The 19,674-nt window shown below is 35.5% G+C and overlaps 1 protein-coding gene across 4 annotated transcripts in view; it reads right to left on the bottom strand.

Annotated features, from left to right (window-relative positions):
• LOC120767342 (protein sickie) overlaps positions 1-19,674 on the bottom strand; it is a 460,987-nt gene that overhangs the window by 135,967 nt on the left and 305,346 nt on the right. For all 4 annotated transcript variants that reach the window (XM_040093298.1, XM_040093300.1, XM_040093297.1 and 1 more), the window contains 2 exons: positions 16,614-16,722; positions 14,724-16,406 (listed from right to left, as the gene is read on the bottom strand). In XM_040093298.1, coding sequence (XP_039949232.1) covers positions 14,724-16,406; positions 16,614-16,722 — 1,792 coding nt within the window. The remainder of the gene's footprint in view (positions 1-14,723; positions 16,407-16,613; positions 16,723-19,674) is intronic.

The following is a 19,674-nucleotide window of genomic DNA, read 5'->3' as shown; positions in this document are numbered from 1 at the left end:
CTTTTATTTCAAACTTTGAGTATTATTGCTGTATTTTGCCATTTTTTTCGATTGCAATATACATATATTCACTGCATTTTTATTTTATGCTCTTTTACACACAGCCACCACTCGACACAGCATACTTAATTATACACAACAGACACGCTATTATACTACAGCCTTGTGCGAGTAGCGCTCGTATTTTTCGCGTCCAACCGCATCCACCGAAAGTCAAAATATGTTTCCTACTTTGCTTTTGGTCGGCGACGCGTTTGTAGCTGTTGCAAGCAGACCAGCTGGTTATTATACTGTGAAGGCGCAGCGTAAATAATAAATGAAAATGGTAAAGCGAGAGCGTGGTGTGTTTTCGAAGTTCGAATTTTAAGAGTAGTATTGATGAGTGAAGAGCGGAAACTGCTGTGGTGAAGTTCTGCAGTATATGGTGTAGAAAGCTGTTGCTGCGTTGAATTGTACGATTGATAGAAAGCTTTTGGTGAATAAAATATGCGACGGGTTTATTCGAGAGACTGGTGTTATTTATTAGTTACAAAGAGGTTAAAATATTTTCCTGAATTTCAGAAATTTTTTGACAGCTAGTAAAATAAACAAATTTCGACACAAATTGTAACGAAATGAATTTGAAAATTTAACTTAATTTCGTAAAAGTAGCAGCAAATTTAGCGAAAATGTAAATTTAAAATGTGTAATGTCATTCAGAAGCAGACTAAGCTTTCAAAAATAAGCTTTTAGGCCTGTTTCGAATTTGTATGAATAACACATGCGAATTTAATGGTGAAGACTAGTATAGGTAAATACAAATGTGTAGAATATCAAAGTCCAACCTGTAGAATCGATTTTCGAACTTCGGTATAACTGTCAAAAAGGTAAGGGGTGTGAAAATTAATTATATATAAATGATCAGAGCGATGAGCTGAGTCGATTTAGCCATCTAAAAGTTGTTCATTTGTTGGAACCGCCGACATCGGGCCACTATAGTATATAGTTACAATACAAACTGATCAATCAGAATCAATACCTGTATGGAAAACTTCTTCTATTTGATATCTTCAAGAAATTCAGCATGGGCTCTTCTCTAAGATAGTTACGTAATCTGCAAATAAATTGTTCTGATCGGAACATTATAGCATATAGCTTCCATAAAAATAGAAAGATCGGACTAAAATGCTTGTGTGAAAACTTATTCTTTTGACCGAATATTTTCCCAAAATTTTCACGGATTATTACCCCAGGCAACAGTTCAAATTCCGAAAAAACTGTTCAGATCGGACTATTATAGCATATAGCTGTCATACAAATGACTTATCAAAATCATGCCCTTGTATAGAAAACTTTCATATTTTATGAGATATCTTCAAGAAATTTGGTTCGACTTATTATTAAGGCAAAGCTTCCATACGAACAGATCGATCGAAATCAAGTTCTTGTGAGTAATGCTTGTATTTGTGAAGGGTATATTAGCTTCGGTCAGACAGAAGGTGAAACCGAAGTTAATATTTTTTCTTGTTTTTATAGATTGCCATGCACTATATGTGTATACGTTATTATTGTCCAACGATAAACAGTTTCCAACTCACGCATGCTTACAATCTTTCCACAGTTGTTAAAATGCAATTTTCGAATTAAAGTGACAGTTGACAGCAACAAATGTCAAAGTAAGAAATTTCTATCTCAAGGAAAGCACATAAATTCAACTCTATGCGTGTGGCAACAACAGCCGCAGGACATTGAACACATACACCCGCACTTATATGAGCTAGTATATGTGTTTTATACTTACATGACTGCCGCAAATGTCTAAGCAAATAGTACAAAAGACAAGGGAGAGTGTGTACCGCGAGAGCGGCTAATACTTTTCGAAGAGCGCAGCAGAATATGCAACAATTGCTTTTCGAAAAGCTGCTGTAAGAGCGCTGATATTAGACAGCGTAAAGCGCACTGTACTCTTAAATAATCATACATTTTGTATTCATTCATAAAATTAGCAAAGGCTAGTAAACGCTGTTGCGAAACTGGTTGTTGTTGTGTTTTAATATAAATCTATTTTAATAGTATTGAACAAAGGTGTGCAGGTTCGGCAGCAATAATTTATTTATTTTATTTCAGAATATTTTTTTTTGTTGTTTTAATTGTCGCTCCGCAAACTTGTCTTCAGCAGCCCACACAGCTGTTGATTGCGCGCTGCTGCCGCTGTTGCTGCCTACTTTGTGAATGAAAGCGAATTTTGCTTTTGGCGAAAATTACTGCAGTGCAACCAAAGCGTAGTATTTTTTCAATATTTTATTGCCGCCACAGATACTCGCAGCCCAGCGCTGTTGGCGTACGAAACTTGTTTACTTGCAGTTTTGTTGTTGTTATCGCTGCATGTAGTACTCACATGGGCGCGTAGTCGACACATGGATAGATAGTTCGTAGACGGAAAGAATGTTTTTGGCCTACGTTGCGCTGTTCGTAAATTGGCGGAAGAGGCGTTAAGGTGGAAAAGTCACTCGTGCGCATGCGCAATGCAGTGTGCCAAACTATGAGTATATGGCAGTTAGATTATTGACTGTGGCTTGCGACTAGCCAGCAGGCGATATGCAATTTTGCAATCGAATGGTCTGCGAATTTACTAATTTTTAACGGCATGCAGATGTGTGGTGCAACAGATGACAGATGACAGCTCTTGTGGGCATTTTGTCGGTTCGGTAGATTAGGTATAGATTTCTGTGTCGACGCAGGATCTCAATGGTATTTTGGTAGAAAGTTTATTGATAAAAATATTTATGAAACTGCAACTATGCCCTGGTTAGATTAGGTCATAGGAAGGATCCAAAATCGATGAATCTCACTTATAGAAATTACCGTTATTTGTATTACCCCTCAACTCCGAAAAGGTGAATCACTAGATCGTCATCGATCATCGATAGACGAAGCTTTAAGTAACCATGACAGCATATTTTAGAAAAAAATTAAGAGTATGAAATCTTTAGATAATTTTCCTAAAAAGCCAATAATTTCTCTATCAGTTCTGAGCGCTCTCACAGTCAATAATGATTATTTTTCATAGCATTTGTAAATGGACAAGATAATTTTTACCCTTATTCTGTTTTTGTGACCTAAATTGTATTGAATCTGAAGGTAGTGTCTATAATTTTAATCTTATTTACACTATCTAACTTACAATAAAAATCTTTTTATGGTTCTTCTGAACGCAATTATGAAAAATGGCATAGATTTTCTAACAACCGACGTCTCTGCAAAAGAAACGTACAAGCGCTTTAATGGACCAAGATTATAGTCAGCGTGTGGAGATATACATATGTATGTATACATCTGCATATAATAATTTTCAGTAGATGCCCTGTAAGAAATTTCTATATTAAAAGTGAGTTTAAAGCTCATTTACAATTGTAATGTAGAACACTTATTCGAATTTGTTTGTTTAGGGCAAATTACATGTATACCATCTGATCAAATCTGACTCAGACTAGTTCATTTTAACTGCGCGTGCAAGCCGATTCAATAAAGAAACTTTCCTAGATTGCTACAACCTATCTTTTATGTTCGTATGAAGTTTGAACTCCATATGTCAATATGTTTCAAAGCTATGAAAAACAGCCACGCAAAGGCAATTTTTGCCAATGAAAAAAAATGAACACTGAGTTCGCTTGAAATTTTGTTTTTCCAATGGGAGCACGGCCACGAACTGATTCAAAATGCTGCAAAAGTGCTCTTGAGACGTCTACTTTATCACCAGGACGAGTAGTTGAGTAGCACTAAGTATTCAGTGGAAGTCGTGAAGGCATCAAAAACATGTCTCATGTGAATCGTTCATCTCTGGTAATGACGATAACTTCGAAAAAGTTTAAGAAACAGTGATAGAAAATCATCGTGTTTTCTTGAGAGAGATAGCTGAGATCTCAACGTCTCTGTTGGATCGACTAAACACATTTTGGTTAACGTTTAGGGTATGAAGTATGTCAAAGCCAGATTCATACCAAAACCTGAATGTTTTGTACAACCGAGGTTGAGTAGAGGTCGCAAAAGAGATGCTTGACAACGTGTCTGAGGACCCTTTATTCATCAAGAGCAACATTACTGTCACAAGACGTGGGTTGACGAATATGATGTCGAAAGTCTGCAAGATATTAACGAGTGGCGCTACCAAAATAAAGCCGAAACGGAAAAAACCAAAAATTCACGGCAGCAAGTGTTTGAAAAATTAAATTAAGAATTGGTTTGATTTTATGGGCTCAATGAGAGTCTTGTTTAAAATCGATAATAAAGATTTGTTTTAAAATAAGTGAAAATTTAATTTTTTTGTCAGTCCGGTGAAATTTTGTTTCAATGGTATACCCGCATAAGCAGCTTGCCAACTGCAGTTTCGTTTATTGGCTTGGCAACTTACTAGGTTTTAATAGCTAATACAGCTTATATATTCCTATATACCTACAGATGCTCATATATGTATGTTTGTAGTATATACGCTCTATGCATAAATGCTGAAACACATGCCACTCTCTATTGGCAACCAAGAGTTAATACCTTCAATTGGCAACTGCTCGCACACATAAATGTATATACATACTTATAAGTATATGCATACCTATATAAATATATATGCATATACATATATACAATCATGTGTACATACATGCCCGTATCAATTGAATGATTGTGAGTAAATATATCTGCATGCAAATATATACCAACACATGCCTGCCAATGCTGACTTGTGGCAGCTGCCGCAGCACACACGATACAAGTTGTCTTAAGTGGGCGGCTGGTGGTAGCAAAAATTATAAGGTTGCTAGAAATTAACGATTATTATGATTGCTCCTACACGTTGCACTGAATTTCGCAATCGATTTTATGTAAGAGAGGCTGGGAAATATACAATTTTTAGTTACGGCAAAGGTGAGGCAAGGGAGAACTTGGAAGATTGTTGGACTGCCGTATATTAGGTAAGGGAGTGTGAGCTTTCACGTGTATATTAATGTTAATAGGATGCTGTTATATAATTTAATAAGAGTTTACGTAATCCAATACGTATGTATGTATATAGTACATTTACTTATTATTATCCTTGAAATATCCGCAAGTTCATTGTCAGCAATTGACGCCCACACAATGACAGAAGTGTAACAATGGCAATGCTATGCGATTCAAAGATTTAATTTCACTGTCATCCCAACCCTCAGGCGCTTTTGTTTTGATACTCTTTCATAACATTTTTGTGATTTCATTTCATTCTCTGTTGAGACCATTTCCATTGTTAGATAAAATGCAATATTTTTGTCTGTGTACGATGAGATTTGTGGCTTTCGATTTTGATTTGTTGAATTCAAGTGTATTTAGATTTGATGAATAGGAAAATTAAAAACCTCAATGATATTTGTTTAACAATAAGATATAAGTTATCCCCAGGGATTAAAGGATGAAAGCCTAATTTTTAATTTTATTTAAAAAAAAAAAATTTTTTAATTTTTTTAACCACTATGCCTGAGATTATATGAAGTCAAAATTGTAAAAATATTAGAAAAAAATAATAAAAATTTAATCAATTAAATAATTTATATTTAATATCAAATTGAATTTTTCTCAACTCTTCCGCTCATTTCGCGCTTCATGGGCGAATGTGATTGTTTAAAATGTAAAAGCGCAGCAGAAATAAAGTCCTTTAAGAAGTCTTGGAACTCCCCTCTCTAATCTATGTTCTACTGCAGTGTTATATATTACGATAAACTGAAAAAAACTGACCTAAGCAATTGAAATTTTGATCAACTGCTTTTGAATATGCAAATAAAATCTTATTATTTTTACTTTTGCCACTCAATATTGGATGTAAAAGAGAAACTCCCCTTCTTTAAAGAGTAAAATTCTGCTTTCAGTGGATATAGCCTCCAGGTGAGTTTCTCTCTTACAAACAATACTGTTACCTGCCATTCATTAACCGCGCCATCTATGGTGAAAGCTCAAGATGAAGCAGAGAACGTAAATTATATATGATATACGCTCTCTGCTTAAGATTTTATCTTGGAATATTTCCCAACAGAGGTCGCGACCAGTAATACAGTGAAGGTGAAATTTGTAATCGAAAGTCATTGTTATATAATGATATGCTTGTATATATTTTTACTCTAAAAATTTGTTTAACAAGTATTGAAAGTTAAATGAATATAAAATTTATTCATTAATATTTAATTTCTCATTAATTATTATGAACAAAAAAATTTATGAATTCCGTTCATTGCATGTTTTTAAAAGTATGTTTAAAGGCAATTTTCTTCTCTGTGGTATGTGTTGCAATATTTCATTAACGATCAGCTTGACGAGCTGTGTTACTTTATCTGTGTCAATTTGTTTGTATATCCGCCAACTACTTTCGCAGTTTCTGAGATATCGATCTGAAATTTTGCACACGTTCTTTTCTCCCCAAATAGCTGCTCATTTGTTGGAACAGCCGATATCGGATCACTATAGCATATATCTGCCATACAAATTGAATGTTTGTAATCAAGTTTTTGTATGGAAAAATTATTTATTTAGCGACTTGCATGCACGAAATTTGGTTCGACGTATTATTTAAGAGAACGGCATATTCTCTGAAGAAATTGTTCAGATCGGACCACCATATAGGCTATGTGAAGTTGCCATACAAACTGACTAATCAAAACAAATTCTTGCAAATAATCTTTCATATTTGGAAGGGGTTTATAGCGTCGGCGCAACTGAAGTTAACGTTTTCTCTTGTTTTCCCTTCAATTCCTATTAACCTAATTACCCAAATAATCCGTACAAAGTACCTGACCCTATTTAAAAGTGTCATAGCAACTTATGAGCTCATTGCCCCTCGGAGGCGTTCAAGCAACACTCAAACGCTCAAATCAAAATAATTTGGGTGACTACTAAAAATTAGGAGTAGGGACTCCGTAAAATATGATTCCTTTAAGCAACATTTAGGGCAGTTAAAAATATTTTTGGGTATTCTTGGTCTCCTGACAAGGCATGTCATACTATTGTACAACTTTTCTTTACCCTCACGACTCGCACTTTTCACTCTTGTTTGTGCTCCAACTAATGGTTGCTGTGTTATTTGTATCAATTTAGCAGCATTTTTTGGTATTTTTTTAAATTTTTCTCCAATTTTCCCATTTCAGAGTTATTTTTTCACTCGTTGCACGTCCTTGTCTAATGAACTGTGAACGCTAATGTTGTGCGTGTAAGGATAAGCACAAAATTTCTGGATAATGGCTGAAATTGATTATGTTTTCCAACTGTTACTACTGCTCTTGCCAGCTACTCGTTCAATTTGATTGATTTTTTGTTTTGTTTATGCACCTAAAAATATGCTACGTGTTTAGAACGTGCTTTGCATTCAAAGTGTGGGATATTTTGCGCGAGTGGCCAAATTTAGTGAAGTATGCTGTTAATATTTATGGTGACAATTTGTTTTTGAAGAAAATTGAGTTGTTAATATATTAGTTCAAGTTATTAGTTTGTAGTCAAGTAGTGAGGGTAGCACTTTTGGTAAAAATGCAGTTTAGAAATTGAGTTCTGTAACTCATAACATTTTTTTTCATTTAGGAAATATTTCTGGACATTTTTGTATTTTTTTTTTTGTTTTCAAAACATATTTTACTCAGAAAAAAAAAGCAAAATTTTAAAGTTTACCTCGACAAAAATATTTTGCAAGCATTAAATGTACACATGATTTCCGCTTAAACAACTCCGTTATATTTTTTATTAAGCGGTGTTGTTTTTTTAATGCACACACCATTAAAAACTGTTAAAACCAGGCATTAACGGCAGGACATCACATTTTTCAGTGACATTAAAATACAAGCTTGCATATTTTAGGGCGTAAGGACACAGCATGCGAGCGCCGACAGCGTCAGCAGTTGCGCCTTGACAACAATAGTGAAGATTTATGAGAATGGTAGCAGGAATATAAAAATTTTGAAAAAATATCCAATGCGCGCACTTAAAATTGAAAAAATGTAATCTTAAGCGAAAGCACGCACTCACACTTAGAAACACAAGGCAACGTCTTAGCAATAAAGTGCTTCCGGCTATTGTGGCGTGCTGCTGGCGCACATCCTTTCGCTTTGGCTCACACTTAAAGCAGCGGACAGCATTGTCTAGGCGGTCATAAATCAAAAGCTTCTAAGAGAGCTACGTGGCAGAAATTTTACAGTTAACCAACGCACGCAAAACCACAAGCGCGCACACATACATACATACACATAAATAAGCAGTGTTAGCGTTAGTAAGGTCGACAGGCTGCGACTCGCCAGGCGTGCAGCTGACAGCCTTACAGCGAGAGCCCACAGTTTGCGCTACGAATTGAAAATAATTTCCTCCGCGTATATGTTAGTGCGTGTTAGTATGCGTAAATGCCGCTAGCAAGGACATGCCATGCTCACTGTGGCGTGATAAGAAATGGCCGCTGGCCTTTGGAAGAATTTTCACTTTCACCATTAACTTTTACGCTATAAATAGAAAGCCCTGCTGTTGTGTGTGTTAGCGTGCGCAATGCAGGCGTCACGCTGTCTGGTCTGCGCCAGACTGCCGCCCCTAGAAAAACTAGCAAAACAGCAGGAATTTTCGAAATTCTTCCCCAAACCCCGCTGGCAACCTCTGTCCAGTGCGTGTCCAGACGCTTGTGTCGGTTATTATCGCATTTACTATCGCCTACAACTGTTATGAATTTTTATTTATTGCTGTTGTTGCTTTTGTTATTGTGTCTGGCAGTCATTTGAAAAAGCTTGTTGCATGCCATGCTCTCGCCTTTTATTGCGGTTGTTGTTGTGAATTTATTTTTAATGCCCTTAATATTTATTTTTTAGATATTTTACAGGTAAGCTGGCAGGATTAGCAACGTTTTATGGTTGCTTTGTTGTTGCTGGACGTGCGGAAATTCAATTGTCGAAGCTGTTGCATGTTTCTGACCGGCAACGTGATTGAATGCTGCTCATTGTTGCTTGGCATGTAATTTAAGCGATGTACTGGGTTGTAGTATTTTCGAAGTATACTTTTGGGCGGTGTGAGTGAATAAAATTCAATTTAAGCTTTTTTAGAGAATCTGATGCACTTATTTTAAATAATATTTATTCCTATTAATATTATTGCTAAAAGAGGTCTATGGAGGCTCACAACAGATGATCTCAATGTTACAACAAATTTTTATTCAAAGTGTTATTAATTTCTCAAAGCCAACTTCAAATCCTTATAATTGCTGTTCAAAAATTGTTTCGATATTTTTATCGATTATAATCAATGCTTTATCTATATTTTTATCGATTTTTATACATATTTTATCGATATTAATAGACATTTAATCATAACAATCGATAATAATACTTTTATATTCAAACTCAATAAAATAACGGTTGATATTATTAATTTACAGTGACGTTTTTATTACTGTATGCAAATCTAAATTTATCGAAAATTAAAATTAAATGTTAAAATTCTTTTATTATACTGTTATTAAATAATATTTCTAAATCGATATTTTTAACGATATTAATCGATATATTTTTTGGTTCATATTTCGATTGACGCTGAATGATTTTATCATTATCGATATAAATAAATATTAATCGATAAAATTGTGTTGATAATTATCGATAAAAAGATTTAAATTCGACAAATTAACAGTTAGTATTACTAGTTCATTATTAGTTTATATAGAATGTTAAAATGTTCCTATTATACTCCTACTTACTAATGTTTTCGAAACTTTATCGATATTAATCGAAACATTTATCGATATTTCTTATACTTGGTCAATATTTTGACTGTAATTGAATGATATTTTCATTATCGATAAATATATTAATCGATAAAATTCTGATGATAATAATCGATAAAAAAACATAAAAAATCGACAAAATAACAGTTAATATTATTAATTTACCGTTTTTACTAATCGTATTTATTAATGCATGCAAATCTAATTCCTTACCACATGGGTACTTATTACAAACATTCTTAAAAATAACTATAAATAATAAATAAAATATTTAAGTAATATTCAATTACAAACTCGATACCTGAATGTAATGCGAATTAATCTTCAATTAATGACTATACAAATAAAAAAATCTTCTATATCGATCGATATATTATCGATAGGTTGAAAAATTATCGTTTAATACCAGTTATTTTTCAAACAAACATAAAATTATATAAAATCGGTATCCGTTACTGCACCTTAATTAATCGATAATCTTCAATTATTGATAATACAATTATCGATATCTTTAAAAAATATCGTTTAATAACGGTTATTTTTCAAATAAACACATAAACTTATATAAAATCGGTATCGGTTACTGCACTTTAATTAATCGATAAACGACCATTGGGTACAGTTTCCGTAATAAATAAAATAACAAAGTGCTCCATCTACACGAAAAAGGCCAATTATTTGTGACTTCATCTACGTTTCCTTGCGAAAAAATAATAAAAAAGCAAAATTAAAGAAGTTAATTGCAATTTCAGACACATAATTAAAAAATAATTAAAAAGCTGAATAGTTAGAAGTTCATCATGATTATGAGCGTCATAAAAAGTTATAAAAAATTGTTATTTTTTCGAATCGCAGAAAATTGTAATTTCCTTATTCATCACAAGTTGTCTACATATAACAAAATCTCTACAAACCTAATTGAAACTTCTAATTCAAATTCCTCCTCCCCCCAGAAATTCAATTAACGTGCAAGTGGAGTATGAAATTTTTATTACCACTATTAATGACCTAAATGAAAGAAAAAATAAAAAGTAAACTTGACAAAATTTTGGTGAGTGGATGTGAGGAACGCCCGCTTGCATTAATTTGTTAGATCAGACGTGATGATTTGCGCGACGTATGCAGGTTCAAAGCGCATGGAGTGGGGAATATGCAAATGAAAGACAACCATCAGCAACAGTATGAAACAGGATATCGCAAGGGAAAAGGACAATGGAGTTTTGCTTGAAAAAACGCTGTATCACTGAAGTTAGAAATGGAGTTTGTATGCAGAAAAAAGGCAAACGGAAGTTGGGAGCAAATTGAAAGTTTCGCAATTGTAATCTGGTCTTTGAAAGAAAGGAAGGGGAGATGCTTGTGTATATGAAACGAAAATTATGTAAAAATGTACAAAGTTAACAAAAAAGAAGTTGAGAAAATGTAGCAACAATGAGATATTGAATAACTTGAGGAAATGAGCGAAATAATAGCAAAAACTGTTTCCAAGGGCGCACCAGAGATGAATGAGTCATTGTTGCGATTTTATTTGAAACTTTAATCTAAAGTAAAAAAATATTTATAAAGAGTTTTAAATCTATCTGAAGCGATTTTTGAAGACCGGGTTCTCCACGCGTTGGACTAAATATTTATTAAAGAGAGCTCCGAAAGTCCTTTATATAATTCACTGATGCATTTAATACACCGAAAAATTTAGAAAAAAGTATATAATATTGCTCAAGAAGAGAAATTAATCTTGAAAAAAATATAAAAACATCAGCCTTTGAGTTGGATGTTCTTTTCTTTCTTGACCATTGAGCCTGTTACTTCGATATTGCTAGGTCTTATTGCTTCTTCTTCTGATTTGTCAGCAAATTTTTGAAGGTATGAAGTCAAACAATTTATTTTTTGAATTTTTGACCACTGAACCCTTTTCTTTCTCATATTTACTGTATTAAAAAAATCTGAAAAATATTTCAAACAGCTTTTTAATAACTTTTCATAAAGTAGTTGAAGAGAAGTCTATAATTTATATGTTAGGATTATTATAGAAATTATATGCTGTTTTAGCGTCTTCTTTCACTCCTCAGTTTGCCTGTGAAAGCAGTTATAAATAAAATTCATGGATGCTACATAATTACTGTCTGATATTCAAAGATAAAAGTTCTGTGCGAAGCAGTCTTCAAAAATGAATATGTGGCAACTCCTTGCTATTGTAATTATGACACAAAATATCTTCCAAACCTTTAACCAAGTTTATATGTATGTTACCGTTATACATATAAAGTTACTTTACTATTATACAAAGGTACTAAGTACCTCTCCATTTCCTAACCGTCCCGAAAATATTATAACTTCTTAATACCCAAATTTGTCAACTACATACATACATACATATTATATTTAAGTTTGGCAATGAACGCCACCGTATTGGGGCAAATGAAGGTGAACAGACCGAACAACCTGACTGTGACAGATTTTACAACAAACTTTACAAGAAAAGCTAGTTATATAACTAAATAGAAGCAAATAATTAAAGGCAAGTAGCAGTGAGTAATTAAAAAAAGCAATCTGAAGTAGCAAAACAATGAAGCCAACAACAACAACAGCAACAACAAGGCATTATGCCGAAGGTAACTAAGCAACTATATTATTGTTGTTTTTGTAGTTGTTACAACAAACGTAAATACAACAGCACTAAGCAACCACTTGTCTGTCCGTCGATTGCTGGAGTAGCATGTTGCAAATTTATTGCTTTGACAGGTGACAATTGTATTCGGTTGTCGAGGATGCCATGTTAGGTTGTCGACAGCCGAAGTGAAGTGGCCGTTGCTGTGTGATGCAAGTGGACGCATGCTAGGTGGGTGTGGAGAGTGGGTAATATAGTAGTAAGTTATGTACACAGAAAGAGATGGAGATACGAGGAATGCAGCAATTGGCATTTCGATTGTATGCCTTGAAGGTGTACAAAAATTAATTGTGCTTGTACATATTAAATACAATTGATAAATATCTTATTTTTTATATAATTTCAAATCATTAAAAATCAGTTTGTTTGCCTGCAACTGCATTCATAAAGACCACAAAAATATTTCAACAGAAATTTGTGGCTCTAACTATTTTTTCAACAAGTTGAAGGTTACAAAAAGTGCTTTAAGAAAATAAATAAATAAATAAATAAAATTAAAAACAAAAATATTCACATGAAACTAAGCACTGCCAAGTTAATGTGCGAATCACACGCTTTTTTGTGCTTTTCTTTTTACTTTTTTATTTTGCCATTCGTTCCGCCTCTTTGCCATTTGGCGCTCCAGTTACGCGTAATTAAATTGTATGCCACAATTAAAATGCTCGAAGGCAAACGCGAGAAGAGAAAAGATAAAAATAAAGCAACGAACTAAAAATAAGTAGATGAATAATAAGTAAAGCGGCGCAAATGAGCAATAAGCGAGGCAGCGAAACAGGCGACAAATCTGGCACTACAAAGCAGCAACGATAAATGGAAACAACAATAAGTGCAAAAAACCAGTTCAAACGCTGTGACGTTTCATGGCTTAGCAGCTGGAGAGTAATTGGCGCAAACGCTTTATTTTCGGCCGAAAACGGGTGCAGCAGTGCAAAAACAAAAATAAAAACAACAATAGTTTTTGAAGTAACAGCATGCACCGCAAGCGTTTTTGACTGAAACTGAGTGCATTCGTTTTTGCTTTCTTGCTTTTCTCCAACAAAAGGGTCCACAAGTAAGCGAGCAGAAAGTGCGTGAGGATTGCAACGAAGTGACTCATTCAAAGCCTGCTGGTGAGTAAAGAAGGGCAAAAAAATAAGAAAAATGTTAATTTCGGTTGCACCGGAGCTACATACATATAATACCCTTCACAAATACAAAAGTTCCATACAAGAACTTGATGTTGATGGTTTAGCTTGTATGCCAACTACAAATATGCTATAGTGGTCCGATTTGAAAAAATTTAGCGGCAATTAATTTGGATTATAGTTCATACTAAATTTCGTGACGATATCTCGTCAAATAACAGAGGTTTCCATATAAGAACTAGCATTTTTTCGTTTGCATGACAGCTAATAGGCATGGTTATCCGATCTAAACAATTTCTGCGAATAGTGTACTATTGACTTAGACAACAACCCTTGCCAAATTTCATGAAGACATCTCGCCAACTCAAAAAATTTTCTACACAAACACTTACTCCGATTATTAAATTTGTTTGTCATCTATATGCCATAAAGGTCCGAGTCGACTGTTCCGACAAATGAGCAGTTTCATTGAGAGATAAGCAGGTGTACAAAATTTCGGACCAATATCTCAAAAATTAAAGACTACTTCGCTTATATACACACAGACAGACGAACTAAGACTCAGCTTATGACGCATATTCTTTATATAAAAACTTTTAGGGTATCCGACGTTTCTTCCGAACTTTGGAACATCGTTGTAATCTCAATATGTTGAGGGTATAATAATTTGCTTTGCACCGCTATTTTGCAGGATTTATTTAGTTTTTTCTTTGTTTAACTTTTGCATTCTCTGTGCGTGCTAACTTGGGCTATTATTTATGTGGTTCGAACATGAAAAAATGTGTCTTCAATTCTGCGAAGAAGGGCAACTTCGCGGACCAACCACAAGAATGGCCGAAAGTGATGCGCGTGCTATGAATCATTACGAAAATTTCTACTTAAAATGTTGGCAGTGATTCAAGGCTGAAAGTGTGGTGAGCTGAAGGACAAAGGTGAGAGAAATTATATACAAGTATATATATACCTAAGTATTTGTATAGATAGATAGTAAATTATCTGAAGTTTTCGTAAGACTTTTTGCCTTCGTTTCAATACTCAATATTCAATATTTCCTCATAATAAATTATAGTTAGTTTTAAGTTTCGCTTTGAACATATCATATATCCATATAATTTGTTTAAATGAGTTATGCAGTGATGATTTTTTGTGTATGCGTTTGAGATATAAACAAAACAAAGGATTTTTCTCGACTTACCGTTCTTCGATGGTCGTCGGCAGTTGGGTTCTCGCGCGCATCATGCTCAAGAAGTGCTTGGTATGTGCTGCCGAGCTAATACCGCCAGCCATGAGCATGCCATGATGTCCCACACTGCCACTGCCTTCCGACAAATAACCGTTATCTATGTCGTGATAGCGTCTCGCTGTTGCGGCTGCGCGTTGTGCTAGGCGTGCTGAGGCGCTCACTCTCAACGAATCGCCATCGCTGCAGTAACCTTGATTTATTTCCGCTTCCATGAAATCGGTCACATAATTGCGCGTGCCACCGCCGCGTACACCGCGAGTTGGCAGTGTCACATGCGAATTGTAGCCACGCAGTAACGGTGGCATCGGCAGCAGACTTGTCGGTTTCTTCTCCTCATAGATTGTGTCTATTCTGGAGGGTATTGTGTGGAACTTGGCGTTGGCGTGCGCGTGATGGTGTTGATGTGCGGACGGCGAGTCAGGTGATTGTGCGTGACCGCGTAGTGGTGAGCGCTGTGGCGACGCGAGTATACCGGGACCGGCGTTGTATTCAAGTTTGCGCGCAGTTGGCGCGTTGCCGGAAGGTGATGTTGCGGATTTTGGCGGTAGCAGACGACTGTTGTTCACATATGTGGCATGGTCTTGTTGTTGTTGCTGCTGCTGCTGATTGTAATAAACTTGCTGTTGCTGTTGATATTGCTGCTGGCGTTGTTGTTGTAGCTGCAGTTGGTGTTGCTGTTGCTGTGATATGTTTGTGGCGTTAGCGTAATATGGTGGCTTGCTGCCGGGCTCCGGTAGTATCGGCACCGGTTTCACGATATGTGGTTGATGTTGTTGCTGCTGATGCTGTTGTTGCTGTTGTGTTAGTTCTTTCGCTTTAGCGGTCTCACTAGATATGTTTGTATGCATGCTTGATATGTCACTCTTTTCACGCTTCATCATCTCCTGCTGCGAATTTGAGTTGCTCATGCCACGGACACGATTGTCACCGCTGCCAGCAACGCCACCCAAAGGCGATTGCAGCAATTTACTAGTGCCTTTTATGGCGGCAATTGGTTTGGGTAGACCGGTGTTGGAGCCATTGGGACTGCAAAGCCCCTTCGTGGGCGGCACTATCAATGAGGACTTTGAGTCTGACTTGGAATTCAGTGAGCCCTTGGAGGAAGATTTGATCGAGTTCTTTTCGCTAACACGCGGCAAAGAGTTCTTCGCACGTCCCATTGTTGAGTTACGGCTCTCACCACTGAAGTCCTCCTTATTTAGCGAGCGCGCTGGACTCTTTTCCTTCTTGTCCAGCTTGCTGACTTTTGTCTGCTCTTTCTTCAGTTGCGCCGCCATCAGCTTGGATTGTTTGGTATTGATTTTGCTCTTGCCAGACGTTACACTGACGGCTGGTGGCTTGATTTGTGATATGTGTCCATCGTTGAGGCTCAGCGAAGAGTCCGAGCGTTCGGAGCGCGCCGATGAGAAACCCGACGATGAGGAAGTGCGCTTCGATTGCACCTGCATCTTGGTGGAGGCGGCATTAGCTGCGTTCTGTTGTTGTTGCTTCTCTTTATTGAACAACTTGAGCTTGTCAAGCATGGAGTGCTTTTGCTGTGGCAGCGTTGGTCCCATATTGCCGGCGGCGGCGGGTATGCCACACGGTGGCGGTATACCGCTGGCGTGCGTGGCTTTAGCCGTTGGTGGGCGTAAGCTGTATGGAGTAAGGTAGATGAAATAATAATTTATGTCAAAATTGATTAAATTGTTTATGATTAGTAATTCGTAGGAGAATTTTATAATTATCATTAAATATCATTTCAGCCAAATTACTTAATATTCTTTTTGAGTTTTGGTGCTTAAATTTTTTTTAGAAGTTATTTATATTGTCTTAGCTGAATTATGTAAAATATTGACTCACCCATTATTATTGCCAGTTTTCAGACTTTGAATGGTATGATTAGTGGTTGGTGGACTATTTGGCCGCCCGCTATTAAAGTCAACGCCACTTTTTCCTAAACCGGGTATGGCTGTAAGTGAAAGGAAACAAGAAATTTGTTAGAAAATATTTTATGAATACCAAGAAACGTTTAATTTTTTTAATTTTAACATTTAGGTCCTTATATTAAAATTTCGGAGTATCGTTAGATTTTATGAAATTGGCCATAAGTGCTCTAGGGTCACAGTAATCTGGTGTTAAAGCGGAGTGTTAAAGCATATAAGCCCGAGAAGTCGAAGAAACCAAAATACTGTCAGTTTTCGAAGCGAAGAAACATATTTGACGAAAGGAAGCTCAAAGTAAAATATAAAATAATAAATATGAAGGTAATTTCGAAGAAGAAAACTTCTCTTCCCATTTCGTAGTGAGAACCATTTAGTTATCACGTTTGAAGAACTCTCTCTGAACTTTTCTTATAAATACTTATTTTTCCCTTATAGAACTAAAAAAAATGATATAATTCTTTCTATCTTCAATTTTTCTCAATCTTCAATCTCAAATGTCTACCACGGCTTACAACAACAAAGAATCTGTACAACTTTTGTCATATGTAAACTTCAACCTTAATTTACGACACTTGCCACCGCGAGTTGTCAACACCCTTTGAACAACTTTTGTCATCTCCCATATTTCTTTTCCGCTTTTGCTACGAGAGTTTTGTAGAGTCTTGTAGTAGTCTTATATATGGAAAACGAGTGGACATTAATTTAAATTAAACGCATGTGATTGCCAAGTCAGCTCCATACTTGCGAGATACAAGCGTGTTGCATTGAAAACTGATTTATGCCAGCAGGACTCAGGCAAGTACAAGTCTAGCGTTCACTTGTAAAGGCGTAAGGAATTTTTTTTTACTGCCGCTGAAGCGAAACAACTGTCGGGCGAACAACAGCTTGAAGATATGCGTTAATTAATTTTCGAAACACGCGCCTACGCAATGCATTTAAGCAAGTGAGTTTATAAGAGAGTGTATATATTTATGTATGCAATTGATTGCATATGTATGTCTGTACATGTGCACTTCCCTTAGGAACAGCAAAGGAATTCGTTTTGTTTCTTCGAGAAGGGTGCGTCGATCATTCAGTTGCCACAAATCGCATGCGAGTGAAACAAATTAGTGACAAGCATAAATCAAAATCACAGCTTGATGAAGCGATAAGCACGAAATTATTTATGAACACTTTGCGGTTTGACAAATACCAGTTTTCACTGTCATGTGAGAACTGCTTTCAGAAATTTTGTATTTGAGGAAGAAAGCATGCATTGGAAATTACTTCCTTATTTGATAGCAGCGATCACTATCGATTGAAATTGTTTATGCAGTCAAAAGACTTCCGTTCTTTACTTTTTTGTTACAAAAATCTTATGAAAATTTAGAATATACTGAAACCGGTTTAGTTGAATTTTTAATATATAATATTAGAAGTTAAAAATTTCTAAATTACTTTTTTTTATTTATTCAAAATCTACATATGTAAGGGTAACAGGACTCAATTAATTTTGATTCGTTTTAAGGAATCTGGATACTTAAGAGATTTGGATCTAAAATAGCAATAGTGTAGCATAGTCCTTAGCGCCATTTTTGGCTTTAGTTTTTCGGGTATTCGCTTATTTCCACCAAAATTTGAACACAATCGACTTTTTCTTGTGTTATACCTGCTAACATAGACCCATGCTAATGATCTGCAGTAAAAGCATTTACTTCAGGCCCTCATAACTTGGACTATTGCTCAGATTCAGGTATACCCTTCAAGAGAAGCTTCTAAAATTTGGTTCAATAAGATAGCAGCCACCTTGAAGAGTCCGGTTGGTTATTTGAACTACCTCTTATCTTCATATGGTCATACAAGGTCTTTCATATAATTCCATTCTGTGGCGGCTTAAACCTTGTATTTCACTTCATCGCCCAGATACTGGCATAATTCATAGCTCATGTGGAAGCAGAAGCTTAATCAAATACATATATGACAAAGTTGTATACCGTGACTAGATTTTTTTCAGAAATATCCCTTTAAGATCAAAACATCTCTTTTTTTGTCCGACTGAGATAAGTTTTGCATCGTTTTGACTCCTTAAAGTTGTTCTGAAGATTTTATGTTTATTAATTTCTTTATATTTATGATTCAATAGCCTTTCAATGCTATTTTAGTCCTTCATAAGACATATTCATAAAACAAATCAATAACTTATTTCATAAATGTGAGTAATAAAAGATCTGTTAAGCAGCTTCAAGCTTCCGCTTCATTATAATTTTCCCTACTCTTTGAAATACAAAGATTTCGTTGATTTTTTCGACTAATTTTCGCTGATAAAAAAGCTTTCAGGGGCTTATTGGTATAGCAAAATTGCTGCAAACCACAAAAAAATTGCAGCCAGACGCATACAGACTATTCATACTAGTACGCAAAGTCGCTGACAAATTTCGGCGCAACACAACCATACAAGAACCCTTATAACCACAAAAGCGTCATCAGTACCATCAAAAGGCCATCACAAGCTCGTAAATCCTATCATTATCAAGCCCAAATTTAAAAATCCCCATGTGTGTCATTTGATATAAGCATTCAGTGGAAAAGGTGTTAGGAATGAGGTGGGTCACAGCGTCACCAAACTTATACCAATTTTTACGCATTTACTTTACTTAACACCATAGCATAACCAGCGAAAAATCTTCCCTTGATGATATTTTCTGCGAGTTATTTATATATATAAGTATATAAATATATCAGCCCATGCATGCTACAAGCACTTTGACTGGCTATTTTTACCCTTTTATCTATGGCTAACGCAACACTCATTGCTCACGTTCTCCTACTCCCACGCCGTTACACTCATTTATTCATACACACATTTACTTGTATCCATTCACTTGCGCCCCAACGTACTCATCATGGTTTTCGGCTTGAAGTACTATTGTCCTCATTGCTTTGTGGCTAAGCTAGTATGTCTGTCAAAGAGAAATCTCGGTCAATTTTCATGTCGTTTT

This window comes from Bactrocera tryoni, chromosome 2 (assembly GCF_016617805.1).
Source record: "Bactrocera tryoni isolate S06 chromosome 2, CSIRO_BtryS06_freeze2, whole genome shotgun sequence".
NCBI lineage: Eukaryota > Metazoa > Arthropoda > Insecta > Diptera > Tephritidae > Bactrocera > Bactrocera tryoni.
The sequence above is the reverse complement of the archived record's forward strand: the minus strand, read 5'-3'. Positions and strand labels throughout refer to the sequence as shown.